The sequence below is a fragment of the Alosa sapidissima genome, chromosome 9 (assembly GCF_018492685.1).
Source record: "Alosa sapidissima isolate fAloSap1 chromosome 9, fAloSap1.pri, whole genome shotgun sequence".
NCBI lineage: Eukaryota > Metazoa > Chordata > Actinopteri > Clupeiformes > Clupeidae > Alosa > Alosa sapidissima.
Window position 1 is genome coordinate 30,548,804 of NC_055965.1, and position 14,489 is coordinate 30,563,292.

General features: G+C 40.2%; 1 protein-coding gene across 5 annotated transcripts in view; it reads left to right on the top strand.

The window, feature by feature from the left end:
* Positions 1-14,489, top strand: part of LOC121718806 (NACHT, LRR and PYD domains-containing protein 3-like) — an 849,641-nt gene that overhangs the window by 18,509 nt on the left and 816,643 nt on the right. For 4 of the 5 annotated variants that reach the window (XM_042104051.1, XM_042104048.1, XM_042104050.1 and 1 more), the window contains 3 exons: positions 11,682-11,852; positions 13,585-13,755; positions 14,212-14,258. In XM_042104051.1, coding sequence (XP_041959985.1) covers positions 11,682-11,852; positions 13,585-13,755; positions 14,212-14,258 — 389 coding nt within the window. The remainder of the gene's footprint in view (positions 1-11,681; positions 11,853-13,584; positions 13,756-14,211; positions 14,259-14,489) is intronic. The other variant, XM_042104049.1, reaches the window with a different exon arrangement.

Here is a 14,489-nt window from a genome sequence, read left to right on the forward strand (position 1 = left end):
TGAAGGAGAGAGAAGAAAATGTGCTGCCTAGATCATTGATTGGAACATCAAATGGTGTTGATAAAAATAAAGTGTTCTCTGCAATGTCTGCAGCAAGGAATTTGCATATCACCGGAGTTCGTCAACTCTAAAGTCGCACATCAATAGAAAGAAATAGTGTTGACATTGAGGGGAGTGTTCATTTATTTTCATTGTGTCCCCTAGGTTATATCTATGGCCTGAATGCCTTGTATGTGAAAAAAACTTCTTCCCGAAGCACTTTTGAATTTATTTCCTCAGCATATTAGGTCATATCATAGATTATTATGGCCATTATTTGAACAGTGAAATAATTTTTGAACTTTAACAGGCCTGATAGCGCTCCGGTGTACCGATTGTAGGCAGGGAAAAAAATCAGGTTCGTGTTCGCGTGTTCTCACGTGCAAATTTCTTGTGCTTTCCATACACTACGAATGTGTTTCCCACACTGGAAGAGCGAAACATAGCCAAAGTCATAGAGTGCAACTTTATGAAGCCAGGGGAAGACACCAAACTTGTCGATAAAGGTATAAAGAATAAATGGCACTGGTCTTGGATAGAGGAGGTGGGTAGACGAAAAGCTGTTTACTGGCTGTTTACTCGTGGCTGTTTACTCGGCCGCTCCTCTGCTCAAAATCGCGTCAGGTCGCTCCGCTCAATTTCGTTCCCCGCTTCATTTAAAAGTCATCCCACTCCAGTGAAATCGCTCCAGTTTAAAAGAGGGAGAAATAAATACTAGCCGATTTGTCGCCCGGTGTAGGTTTGTTTGAAGTGCGTATGTATAGGCTGCTTCTGTGAGAGGGGAATCGATGTAGGCTACAGTAGCCTAGGCTACTTTGATTTCAACATGGTAGTTGCAGTCTACGCGATTAAAAAGCATGTCTACTTGTTTGTAGGCCTATCCAAACAATCCAACTCCAACACCTTGCAAATTGTCCTCGCGAATCGAACAAGTGATAGCTATGTTTAACCTAAAGCGAAAGTATCTTCCGACCGGGCTGAAGTGAATTCAGATTAGGCAAGCAGAGGTAGAAGTTTGTGGCAATCACCTTGTTGCTTTGTACTTTTAGTTCAGTTTAAAACAAACAACTTAGTATCCAAACAACACCATTCAGATCTAAAACTTAGAAGAAAAAAGTCCACCGGGACGTTCACCTATATCTGTCAATATGAGCCCACTTCATGCTTTATGCGCAACATGGTCTCGCTTAGTAGTGCTTAATAACCTATACAAGAACATGATCGGTTCTTCAGTAGGCTACCTACTGTAGCCTATGTGTATGGAACAGTCTAGGGATGCATTTCATGGGTGCACTGTTTGACATGTCAGTTACTGTAGCCTACTCATTTGCACCACTGGTTAGATGTAAAACGGTACTTCACTCGTGCAATGACAATAAGGTTGAATGTAGGCCTACTCTAATCTAAAAGCTTAGACATATGAATTAAACGTGAATTAAATCTTAGTGGAATAAAATCTTCAGCATACTGTATCTCCTACTCATTCAAAAATAAATGAACTGACTTCCGATGCATATGTATAAGAAAAAATAACAAAAAATCCATGGCATGACCCATCTTCCTGATTGGCCTACCAGCTGAAAAGTCGAACTGTCAGGTGGAACTGTCAGGGATTTTTTTTTTTGTTTTCACAAAAACACAACAACCAAATAACATCATGCTGATAGCTTTTGTTCATCTCAAAACACAATGTAGGTGAGATGTTTGCAACTACACAACCTTTTATCAATCCAATTACAGTAGGCCTAGATCCCAAACACAATTGTTGAACTGCGCTACTTGTGATTGTTTTTAGAGATTTTAGAGGTTTTATATCTGCTACAGAATTTGTGGCTGGTGCTACAAAACTTTTAACCTCTGTAGCACCAGTGCTACTTGCAAAAAAGTTAACGTACAGCCCTGACTCATAGAACATTTATTTTAAAATGCAACACCGATAGGGCATCAATGAAAGCTTGGCAACGTCAATACACATAAGCGTAAAACTAAAGGGATCAGTGGGATTAATTGCGTAAAGAATATTGGCTTAGCATCCAAGTTTTACTTTCAGCCTTCTACTTCATGGCATCTCGCCAGAATTAAAAAAAAAAAATCTGTCCGACAAATTTAAGAATAACATGTTTAAATGGTGCATATTTTGCAGAAAAAGGAATGTCTCCTTGTTCATGCCAATTCCTAGTCTAGTATTGTAATTGCCACCCACTGACCTTTCTTGGTATGGCTGTAGTATCTGTAGTCTCAGTATGCTATACAAGCAATAAGTATGCAGGTAAGTGACTAGTTAAAAGCAGGGATGGATTAATGAACAGGCCTACCAGGCCCAGGGTCCCAGGAGCTCTGGTCCTCTACACAAAGATGCTACTGTAATATAGGCTTGTATTGGGTTTGTTCATTTCATGTCTGAATGATGTCCATTTATATCCACAAAAGAGTATGTAATTAATTCGATTACATTTTTTAATCGATTGACAGCCCTAGTTGTAACACCTGTTTCTAGAAAGGATCATACCTGTGTTGCAAATTCGCTACTTCCAGTGTTCGAACACTGTAGTTCTAATAACATTGTTGATGATGCAGCAAAGATCTTTGATGCAGTGAATACATATCATTGATGATGAAAACGGTGACAATATGTGTAATCTCCCCCCCCCCCCCGAAATTCTCTGCCAAAGCTTATGTCTGTGTTGTCATTTTTTTTATTTAAACCACAAGTCATTGATGCTGGCATTGTCATTGTCATCAGCAAAAACCTAAACCTATTGTAAGCAAATAAAACAGTTTCAGGGCTTAAAGTATTCCGGCACCATGGCAGATATCTGTTGTGTCACAGCTATGTGAAAGATTTTCTCAGAAGAAAAAGTCCGGAAATCATTATAGATGAGGGTCATCATTTTTGTTGTTTGAGATACTGCTTTGAGTTCACCTACCAATGGCAGCTCTCGCTTTCAACCTAACAAACGTGTTTAGCCAATCAAAAGCAGAGTAGGGTGGGACTTGGCTGCATGTTTTTGCAGGAAGAGAAGACATCCAGCAGACAGCTGAAAGTGTTGCGGGGAGCGCGAAAGTAGCCTACTGGAGGACAGCGGAGCATACAGCTTCTGTCATTAGCCCATAGGCGCCAGAAGCAGGTGGGCCAAGAGGCCAATGGTCCCCCACTTTTGCACCGCCAGAATCTCATAATGACCAACAACATGCTACATCAAACATGGAGTGAGACATTAACCTTAACAATGTCAAATTAGCCCATCTAATCCTTTGTTTCTTCGAGCAGACAAATAACTTTCTATTATGGTGATGGTGTTGGGGATCTGTTGTTAGCTGATCCAGTAGGCTAGGCATACACTTCAGACGCATTTTAATGCTCTAAGCCAGGGGTGGCCAAACTTTTCAGCTCAAGGGCCACATTGAATTTTGAAAATAGGCTGCCCCCCTCCCCCCCCCCAAAAAAAAGACAGAGAAAAGGAAAATATATAACGTTTTGTATCATTTAAATGATAATAATGACATAATGAAGTCATTTTGTTGTAGGATATAACTTTTTTATAAATGGTGCAATGTCACCTTAAGAGCATTTACGAGCACATTTAGTTCTCAATGATCTTTTGCCAGCTCCACTAGCCTATGGCTAGTGCCGTACCTATGGTTAATAAGTTAACCATCGCAGTTCATAAATGGTCAGTAGTGGGAACTACTGTTGCCTTCATGATTTCATTTTAACAGTTTCTTATTTAAAGCAGATATTTATTATCAACAATGAAAAGCCAGCTGGAACCTGCTGCTCTCTCTCTCCCTCTCGTGTGCGCTCAAACACGTCCCCAATTAAATGGAGTAGCATAGTGTTCAAGTTAGCTGCAATCTGCTGCAATGGAGATTACAAAGAGAATCTCTGTTACATGCTGTTCTGGCATTGACATTGTAAATGTTCTCTAAGAAGAGTGAAAAGCAGTTTGCAGTAAAGCTAACGATGTAACAATGTTGTTGTCTATCGCAGGAAAAAAATAGCGAGCAGCCTATGATAACCTAATTAAATGCTCGGCGGGCCAGATTAAAGGTTGTATCAGCGATTTCAGGCCCAAACATAAATGATCACATTCATCTAATCTTTCTTAACGATCCGCTAGCTGCCTGTCCCATAAGCAGGCCGTCAAAAAAACGCATCTCTGTAGGCAGCCTAGGCTCCGAGATCTGTACACAAAAACAATTGCTACCAACAAGGGTTGGCAACCACTCAAAGGCAAAATAAAGAGTTTCAACCAATAACCAACGAGATGTGCATTTAGGAGTTTCAATTGCACGGGAGGGAGTGGAAGGGAGTAGTGAGCTAGCTCTCTGTGTTGTTTGAACATCAACAGAAGTAACGTATCCCCGCTATCGCTGATACACAATGTCTGCATTTAAATAAACAACATATTTATTAGTTGTTGTTGTGGACATATTGCTTATGATAAGCTTATAATAAAAAGAAGGGACAAACATGTACCATGTAAAAAGTAAAATATTTATTTGGATATTATATTATAACACAGTGGTATGGATGCAGAACAGTGCAGTGGCACAAGGCTTTTTCTTTCTTTTTTAAACCACATCAATCACAGCAGACAGACACATAGTATGTCTAAGAACGTATGTATAAGAAAGAGCTCAGTACAGACATGCATGGATATATAACGCAGCTGTATTACAGTGTAAAGTACCTGTGTATGTCATACATGACATTTTTTCTTTAAACCACATCAATCACAGAAGACAGACACGTAGTATAACCGCTCAGTAGACATGCATGGATGCATAACACAGGGGCATTACAGGGAGAAGTGCCTGTGGCATTAAAGGCTTTTTTTAAATCACATCAATCACAGCAGACTCAAAGACTTAATTGATCTCAGGTGCTAAGTGAGTGAGTGTGTGAGACCACATGGGGCTCAGATAGGTATAAATGGGATTGGGACAGCACTATAGCATAAGTAGCTCAGTACAGACTGCACTCGGTTCCATGGTGTAATGGGTAGCACTCTCTCCGCGGCCAAATGAGTCTGTCTGTTGTGCAAGGCAGTGAGCGAAGTCTCCAGCTGATCAAGCTCTTCTGCTTTGTAATAGTGCTGTGGAGTGGCGTCAAGCTTCCCTGTACTTTTTTGACAAGCGTCCTTGACAGGGCGACCCAAGCTTCTTTGGAAGCTCAAGTCGGCGGCGGTGTGTACGTACAGTTACTAGAGGTTCGCGGTTACAGCCGCGGACTCCGCAGTTAAACCGCGGATCGGGCGGATGACGTGAAGAAATATAATATTTTAATTAAATTCGGGCGGGTGGCAGTTGAATCAATCAAATGAAAAAATATAGCCTATACATTGTTAAATTGTGTTACCTACATCCGAAAAAAACGAGCACACTTTGAAATAGTCTGGCCTAGTTGCTTCTGCATGCTGCTTTGTTTATCTATCAGAGACGGTGTTGAATTGGTGTATTCCGATGTTTCACTGAGCAACCCCAAACGCACGCACACACACACACTAAAGGTAACAACGTTTAAATTAAGTAGTCTATCGTAGCCTACCAGAATGTTTTCCTCTCCAGTGTGCAATAAGAAAGTAGAATAGGCTACAGTGCAAGTTGACCGATGATTCATCTCCCATGTCGCGTCTCGTTGCAGAGCCTTGGGCCACTAAGCAAATCTGCAACCAGCTGCCAGTAGCCTATTGGAGGAGGCCTACACATCTCGTAGATGAGACTGACTGGGTTATTTTGTTTCGATATTATATATAAAACACGCATAGTCATTGTATTGTAGCCTACCATTCAGGGAATAGGCATTTAAAAGGGAGACAGATTATGGAGTGATATGACTCAGAACTGACATCGGGCAATGGCAGTGCGAGATGTTCAGAACGTAAGAGCTAAAACTTCTACAAGCTCAGTAACATCCACAGCGGAAAAAAGAAGGTAAGAAAAATAGTCGGGAAAAAAAAATGTGTAGCCTAAGGCAAGCAAGCAAGTTTGGCGGTTGTTACTAAAAATTTGAACATGCACGTTGCACTGCTGTGCGGTGGGTTACAGTGCGTAAAGTAGCCTATAATGTGATTTTTTTTTTTTTTTTTGTGCAAAAAATAAAGTACAATAGGCATTAATTAGTAGGCTAAATAGCAGCATGTTGAAATGATGTGCCAAATTGCGTTTTTTATTACAATGATAAAATTGTAGGCTACAGGCCGATGTGCATTTTATTTGGAGACTTTTGCGAGACAGAGACTGAGTTTGCTGCTGATATTCTGGGGATAGGCTACAACATAGCCAATGTAGGACTTTAGCCTTTTAATATAGGCTATTTGCTGCATTGGATCAGTCTTTCTAGAACAGGCAAGAGCTTTCTAGCCTCACGTCAGCAGCACCGCATCAATATAGCCTACATTGAAACAACCAGCGGATGGCGAGCGGGTGCGGTTTTGAAAATTGGTCAAAAAACGTTGGTGCGGATGGATGATAAGTTTTGCTATGCGGTTACGGTTGAAATAATAGCCCATCCGCGCATCTCTAACAGTTACACAGATTCAGTTAGAACATTGGATTACTCAATTGAAATGACTATTTGAACACAATATGGTTGTGTTTCATTCAGAACTGTTTTTGTAACATAATAGCCTCTGGTTTGATAAACAGCCCTGACTTTTATTGTTTTTACAGTGATGTCATTATGCTGTCTCAAAAAGTATTGTAGGCCTACAGGCCCTATTTTAAAAATACAAAACTGAAGTATTTTGATACAAAATAAGGGCATTTTCATCATCCCAATCAAATACAAATTACAAAATAAGATTTTGTATTTTGAATTCAGAAATACTGTCCATCCACTAGGCTACTATCACTGTTTCTATTTTTTTTTCTCTATTACTTACACGAGAGCCTATGGGCACGAGAGATACAGTCAGTTATACTCACGTCACTCTTGGAATAAATACTGCAGCGCAGCCGTTCGTCGTTGAAGTTAGTTTGTTCAACAGGAGTGAAGCACTATGCAGCGAGTAGTCAATAGCTGTGCCTCGTTCTGCCGTTAGCTGCTAAGACTTTAAGAGAATTCTTGAATCTTCTCGCCAGGTAGGTATCTGAACTTTTTTTATTTTCATATCAGACTTCTTAAACTTAATTAAAGGTTAATCAGTTATAATGAGTTATTTGAGAAAGGACGTTGGACAGTTGACACCTCAACGTTTCGGTTAACGTTAACGATGTTGTTAGTATGCTAGCCAACTGTCTAGCTAACCACAACGGTGTTGTTAACTTTAGACTGGTGAGAAATGTCTTCAATAAGTTACCTTTGTAATAGATGTACGTCAACTCATCAATACGTTTCCGAGTATTTTAATGGCAGTGTAAAAGGTTCGCCTCTGCGAACGTTGTCCACTGTTAACGTTAACGTTAGTGTTTAACATAGCAGCTAAGAAAATAACAAGTTCAAAAAGAGTAAACCACACCAAGTAGACAGCTCAGCTGTGCCTCGTTTTGCTGTTAAGTTAGCTGCTAAGACTTAAAATTATTTATACAGTTAAAATTATTTAATCTTCTCGCCAGGCTTTGATCACGTTAAAGGGCGGCTGCTAGATCTGCTGTTTTTAAGTCTGGTGCCCAACGTGCTTTGCTTGAGACTGTGGGGATCCAACGGCTTGGCTCGAGCCCCGAACGTTTGAGTGTTTTTGAACGATTTGGTGCTAACATTCCATTGTAACGGTAACTGCTTTGCTACCAAAGATTCTAGAACAGAGCAAGATAGATCAGTTACGTCATAGGCATGAAGTACGCTCTGAGCCTGACAGGGCGCCATTTTGGTAAGCTCAGCGCAGCATTTCATATACAGTTCCAATTCTATGAGCCCACCTGAACAGCTGTTTTTAACGTTGCCAGCTGTTTTTTTTTTTTTACTCGGTAATGAACTGCAAGAACTGACAGTGTGAAAGGCCTGATTTATCTTTTTCCAAGTTTACACTGAATAAGGAGAGGTAAATAGGCCTATTTAGACAGAAGTAGCTATTGCACTGGTAAATAGATCACATAAATTCCCATTGAGAGACTGTATAGCCTACTGATAAGCTAGCTAGCAGGCAAACTAACTTAGCTAACGTTATATTATCACCATTGTTCTTTTTTCTACCTGTAGGCTATACGTTAACCCTTTTGTTCACGGCCTGCTTAAGCATAGGCATAGGCTATTATTATCAATCACTAATAAGGTCAAGATTTCACTCAAGCGTCTGATGTAACTTAAATAAATGCAAATAGTTGGCCTAGGCTAAACACAACCGTGCTTGACACTAATTATTATCGTTTCCATGCAGTCAAAAACTCCCAAATTGTCCTGCTTGCCTATGTGAAATGCATAGGCCCTATGACCACAGAAGTTCGTTTTCAAAAATCATTAGCCTATATACAGGCTGGAGCCAAATTAAAACATGTCTTTGTAAATGGCTTTGTAAATTAGGCTACGTTTAATTAAAAAGTGTTTCTTGCGTGCGTTCATTCTCTCATTCCCTCTCCAAAATGTTCCTGTTCTAGGCTGGCCAAGTGCATGAACCCAGCACCGGTGCGCGCGTCACATGAAACACAATTGAGACAATAGATTGACCATATTGTACAACTGCAAAGCCTTATCATAGGCATGTTATATTCATGACATGAAAAGTGGAACTTATAGAACGAAAATGAGAAATTGCGCAGTCGGCTAAACGTTTTAAACTTGCGCAAAACTGATGAACCCAGCATCGTTGCGTCGCATAAATTAAAACACAAATTGAAGCCGCACAGCTTGACCATTGGACAATCCTACCACAAAACCTTTCCATAGGCATGCAACGTTTATGACATAAAAAGTTGAATATGAACGCATTTCATCACACCTGACAAATAAACAGGGCTGTGGCCGCGATTTGACTGATTTATTGAGCTCTCAGCGCAGTGCTGACTTGCGCGTCTTTGATGAGCGTATACGAAGGAAAGCCCTCTAATCGGACGGGCAAGACTGACAAGGAGGCCAGCCCGTGGCTACGCGTAGCCTATGTCAAACAGGTGCTTTCTCTTCGACCTCCACAAATTAAGCTACAGTTAATTCCTTAGTTGTTTGAATAAGTTTGCGATTGACAACGCGACTGACAACGTTGTGATAAATAGGCATTCTAACTTTTGCAAAGTCAACTTGAATGCATCAATTTTGAACAAAGTTGTATAGGCTACACCGCGCCAGTTGTAGTCTGCATGAAGTTCTTGCACAAGCCACCGTTTTGATTTCCGTAGGGGAGATGCGGGCTGAACCCGCTTGAGGGAGAGAGGTGCAGGGAAAGAATGGGTGCCCTACACTACGCACATCTCTATGAAATAATGTAGCAAAACAATCATGGAAACAATGTCAATAGGCTAGACAGATAGCCTATTGTGAGTAGGCCTAATGCAGGAATGGACGTTACAGTTATTCAGTAACTATAACGAATTACTGAAATTTAAATTGTAATGTGTTACCTTTAGACTACTTCGTTTCCCAATAAAGTAACGAAATTACAGTAACACGTTACCCCCAACACTGGCCTATTGAACTTTGGTGGATGATGGACAGATGTCAGTGCCCTAGCCTAATTTACCCTCGGAAATAATTCTACATTGTCTTTATACAATATATTTAACTGGTCTAGACATGGTGTGGTCTATTGGGTTTCACCTAATTTCAACATACAGCTTTACAGAATAAATATTGTTAACATGTTAGGATCAGCGCCATAGGATTCCCACGGTAGCCAGCGTCTGTGACGACACCTGAGCTTACCAAAATGGCGCCCATAGAGTCATAGAACGTACTTCAACATATCCAACGTATTCTCCTGCCAGTAATCTATCTTGCTCTGTTCTAGAATCTTTGTTTGCTACCTTCGTCAAGCCCACGTCCAACTCTACTGAGGCCATCCTTAAAAATATTTTCGTTTGCCGTAACCCGACCGACCCTGTCAATTTAGAACCGACCCAAATATTTATTTTTTTCCCCCTTTTAGTCCGACCGACTTGCCGGTTGTAAACTTGCGTTAATACCGACCGATTGTTTTTTTTTACTCTAAACAACCAATACAAATGCAATAAAATAATATTTATTTTAGTAGGCCCACGTATTGTGAATATAAATTGCCTACATGCAAACGTGGCTCACTTTGCGTGGCTCACTTGGCGTCATCTCTACACCATTGGTTTTACGCATGTCACACTATGGCCTACGCTTCGTTTCATTCACACAAACTGATAACGCTTTTACTTGGCACGAAGTTCTGGAAGAACTGTGGCCAGATCTTTTCTCATCCCTTCTCCCCCTAGTCTAGCGGTTCAGCATTTCTCGAAATATGGGTCCGCAACATGGAGACTGCTGGTTCGCGGAGTCGTGGAGTGAAATTAGGCCCGATGCTTCATCTGATAATTTGCTGCGCAGTTGATCAAGAAACCGCGGATCGACGAAAAAAGAAAACAAACGTTTCTGCTATCGATGTCCTTAAACATGGAGCCCTACAATTAAGTGGTGGTATGAGCATTCATTCAATGCGCGTCTGCGCGAGAGAAACTGAAACTAATCGATAACGTTGGTATCAAAGCTCCGCTTCAACCTGTTGGAAGGCTATTTATTTATTTAACGAAACTTAATAGAACGACGTTGTTTTTTGGAACTTCCTTAGAAACAGAGCAGAGACTGTATAATATACTGTATAGCATTGAGTATTGTATAGTCAAATTTCAATATAACGTGGCCAAGAGCTATTGTAGCCTTCTTTCTGGGTACATGTAGATGAGCCCTATGACCCAAAAGTCTGCCATGACCGGGCCTCAGGTCAAAGAAGTTTGAGAAAGGCTGGTCTATATAACCTGCATCAGAATGAGGTTTGCAATGGTGCGCCTGAAGGCACGGGTTGAAGACCCAGTCAGTTACGTCACGATATGCACATTTGTGTAAATTCATTCCTACGTAATCACAATGACCAAAATTGAACTTTTTTTTTTACTTTGAATCTTGAAAAAAAAAAATATTGACCTACCTACCGACCCATTTTTATTTTTTTTTGGCTGTTACTGCAAACAAAAATATTTTTAAGGATGGCCTGAATGTTCACGGACACTTTGCGAGTGTTTGCAAACGTTCGCCAAAAACAAAAGGCAAACAGAAACTTGTTTGCAACATTCGCCTGTGCGAATATGAACGCACCTGGTTCTCAAGACAGAGGAGGCTAACGTTACAGAGACAGAGGGGTTTACAAATTCTTAATGCAACAGGATATTGCATTAATCCAATTTAAAATACCATTTCATTTAACAAGTCTTACCTGAATTCTAAAATGTATAAATGTAGGCATTCATGAGCTCATGTCATAGCACCTGAGTAACTAACGTCTTTGAGGTAAATGAAGAAAATAGATTAATAAGAATAAATAAAGTAATAAATAAATATGAGTATTACAATAAATAAAGAAATTATATTAAACAAAATAGATAGCTGCAGGGACAACATGTGGCGAGTATGGCGACAGTAGCGATCTAATCTGATGTTGTGTTTTTGATTTTTATTTGTTTACCAGGGTACTGTGTAAACACTATATCTTCCATTTATTCATGTTATCTGTTGTTGTGTCCTTATGCAGGCTTGCTGACTGTAAACTCACAGATACATCCTGTGAAATTGTGGCTTCATTTCTGCAATCACCAAACTTCTTGCAACAGCTGGACCTGAGTGACAATGACCTGGGGGATTCTGGAGCTCAGCTTCTCTCTAAGGGACTGTCCAGTTCCTACTGCAAAATACACACATTAAGGTGAGTGCAGGCATTTCTTTGTCTTAAAATTGTCTTAAAGTAGTTAGAAGAACCATGACGACATAAAAGTAAACATTAACTGGTCAGACAAATGAAAAAGTAGCAAGTAACATCCTACCTTGCTTATATCATTGTGCAGGTGTCATTCTAGGTGTCATTTGTGAGTCTTAAAATGTCTGTGAAATCTGTGTCATATTAGTTTATAATGAAGCAATGGCACAAGTGAGAGTGGCGTTGGTAGCACATATCACCATGGCTTTTATTCGGCCTTGTGCTGCAGGTAATCACAGCCATGGAAATATCTGCCACCAACACCATATTGCTTTCATTTTTCATTCATCCTCCACCCTAAAAAGTAGTTCCATTAGTTCCAACGCAACACTTCTCTGGAGAGCCAAGTTCAGTGAGAAGGTTATATGTGCCTGAGCACACAGTAATTTGCAGAGCCTACTTGCTTGTCTATAGACAGGTTTAACGTCCCTAACAACTGTCGTTAGGGACGAACTTGGAGGACAAGCAAACCCAGAGCCGTATAGCAAGACATTGAAAGAAAGACGCAAGGTTCTTTGAAATGGTTAACTTTTGGCAGAGAAAAGCAGACTGAATTTCCCCTCTGCGGTACAGGAGACATTTAATTTTTTTGTGATGTGTCAGTTCAAAGCTAAAAATGTTTAAAACGCCAATAAAGTAGGCAGGCCAAGGTATAAGGCTAGACATTTGGATACGAAGTATGCATTATGAAGCTACGAAGTTATGCCAAAAATGTTATCTTCATGCTCAAGAGGAGAAATTGAAATCATGTAGGCTAAATTACATGGGGTAGTAACGTTAACAAAGTGTTATCATATTCCTCAGCATATCATTTTAATAAGAGACTTATGATCCATGAGAATGGAGGCTAATGTTAGCCTACATTTTACACAAATGACAAGATGCAGGGTAGCCTAAAGTTAAAGTTGACACTCCATTTGAGTTGTTTGTTTTAAGAAAGTAGACATGGGCTTGCAAGTAACGTTATTGCATAAGGTAGCCTAGCTTAGCTAACCCGTCCTGTATAGGCTACTTTCCTGTCAGTTAACATCCAGCACAATGCATTTTGTGCATTGTATTTCAGTCAAACGCTCAATGTGTGGCCAGCGACAAAGGCTACTTTGACCTAGACCTCAGGGTGAAATGAGGCTACTTTGACCTAGACCTCAGGGTGAAATGACTGCCCACCCTTGTCATTATGTAGCCTTTGAGTAGATAATGTTCTCACTTTAATCAGTCGAAGCCCTAACATTAGCCTAAGCCTAACCTAACTTTACAGTGACTGGCCAAATGTTTAGCCTACCTTCCGTAAAACAACCGTTTCTTTTTTTATAGGTAAACCCACTACACCTCTAGATGAAAACAATCCAGACTCGGCTACACCAAAATATTTAGGCAATTTGCTTTTATTCTTCATCTTATATCAAGTTCAGCCAGCTTGATTTCTATGCGCTGTTTGTGTAAACAAACTAGTGCTTGACTACGGTTCTTAGGGACCTGAAACCGGTATATATAACATGTCGTATGCAAAACTGAACATTCACCCTAATCTATTTACTCTATTTTCTCACTCAATAGCTGTCAAGTGTGATCGCTGCTCTCTCACTTTGAATGAATGGAATGTACATTGGACAATTCAGGGTAAAAATCGGAGTAACAATGAAAAGGACAATCTCTCTCTCTCTCTCTTTCTCTCTCTCAGGCTCTCTGATTGTCTCATCTCAGAGAAGGGTTGTGGTTTTCTGGCTGCAGCTCTGACGTCAAACTCCTGTCTACAACAGCTCGATATGAGATACAATCATCCTGGAGAATCAGGACTGAAGCTGTTATCTGCTAGACTGGAGGATCCTGACTGTAAACTGGCGATACTTAAGTATGTTCAGAAAGAAACCCATAGTTATGTATGTACTGTGTAGTACTGTACTGTATGTAGTAGTCTATTTTCAAATGTGTATTGTAATAGCTGCTCTACACTGACGTGTATTTGTTATCTCTTTGATGCAGCATCCAATAATGCAAATATTTAGAGGTGCGTTCAAATTCGTAAACATTTAGGAACCTTTTGCAAAGTTTTCTATGAGTCCTCCACGCACATTTGTGAACACTCTAAGGGATCTGTACTAAGGGTTACTGTTAAAATGGAATCTTTACACCAAATAGTTTTAAATCTAACTGTTCAGAGAAAGCATATTTTATATACGATAACACATTAATTTCTGTGGGATAATAAATCACCCTCTATTTCACAGGTGGCACAAACACAAAAAAACAGCAGTGGCTGACATCAGTCAAAATGGTACGTGTGTGTGACATTTTGTTTTTCTTACAGAACTGACCATTCTTCTGTAAGCAGAGCTCGACCACGTTTGCTGAGATGTAAGTTGTTTATTCAGTATTTGTGATCATTCACATTCACATGTTTTAGCTTGAATGTCTAATAGGTGTGTGTGTGGGTGTGTAGTGAGGAGTTTGTGTTGGTAGGGTGTGTAGTGAGGAGTGTGTGTGTGTGTTGGTAGGGTGTGTAGTGAGGAGTGTGTGTGTGTGTTGGTAGGGTGAGTAGTGAGGAGTGTGGTGTGTGTGTGTGTGTGTGTGTGTGTGTGTGTTGGT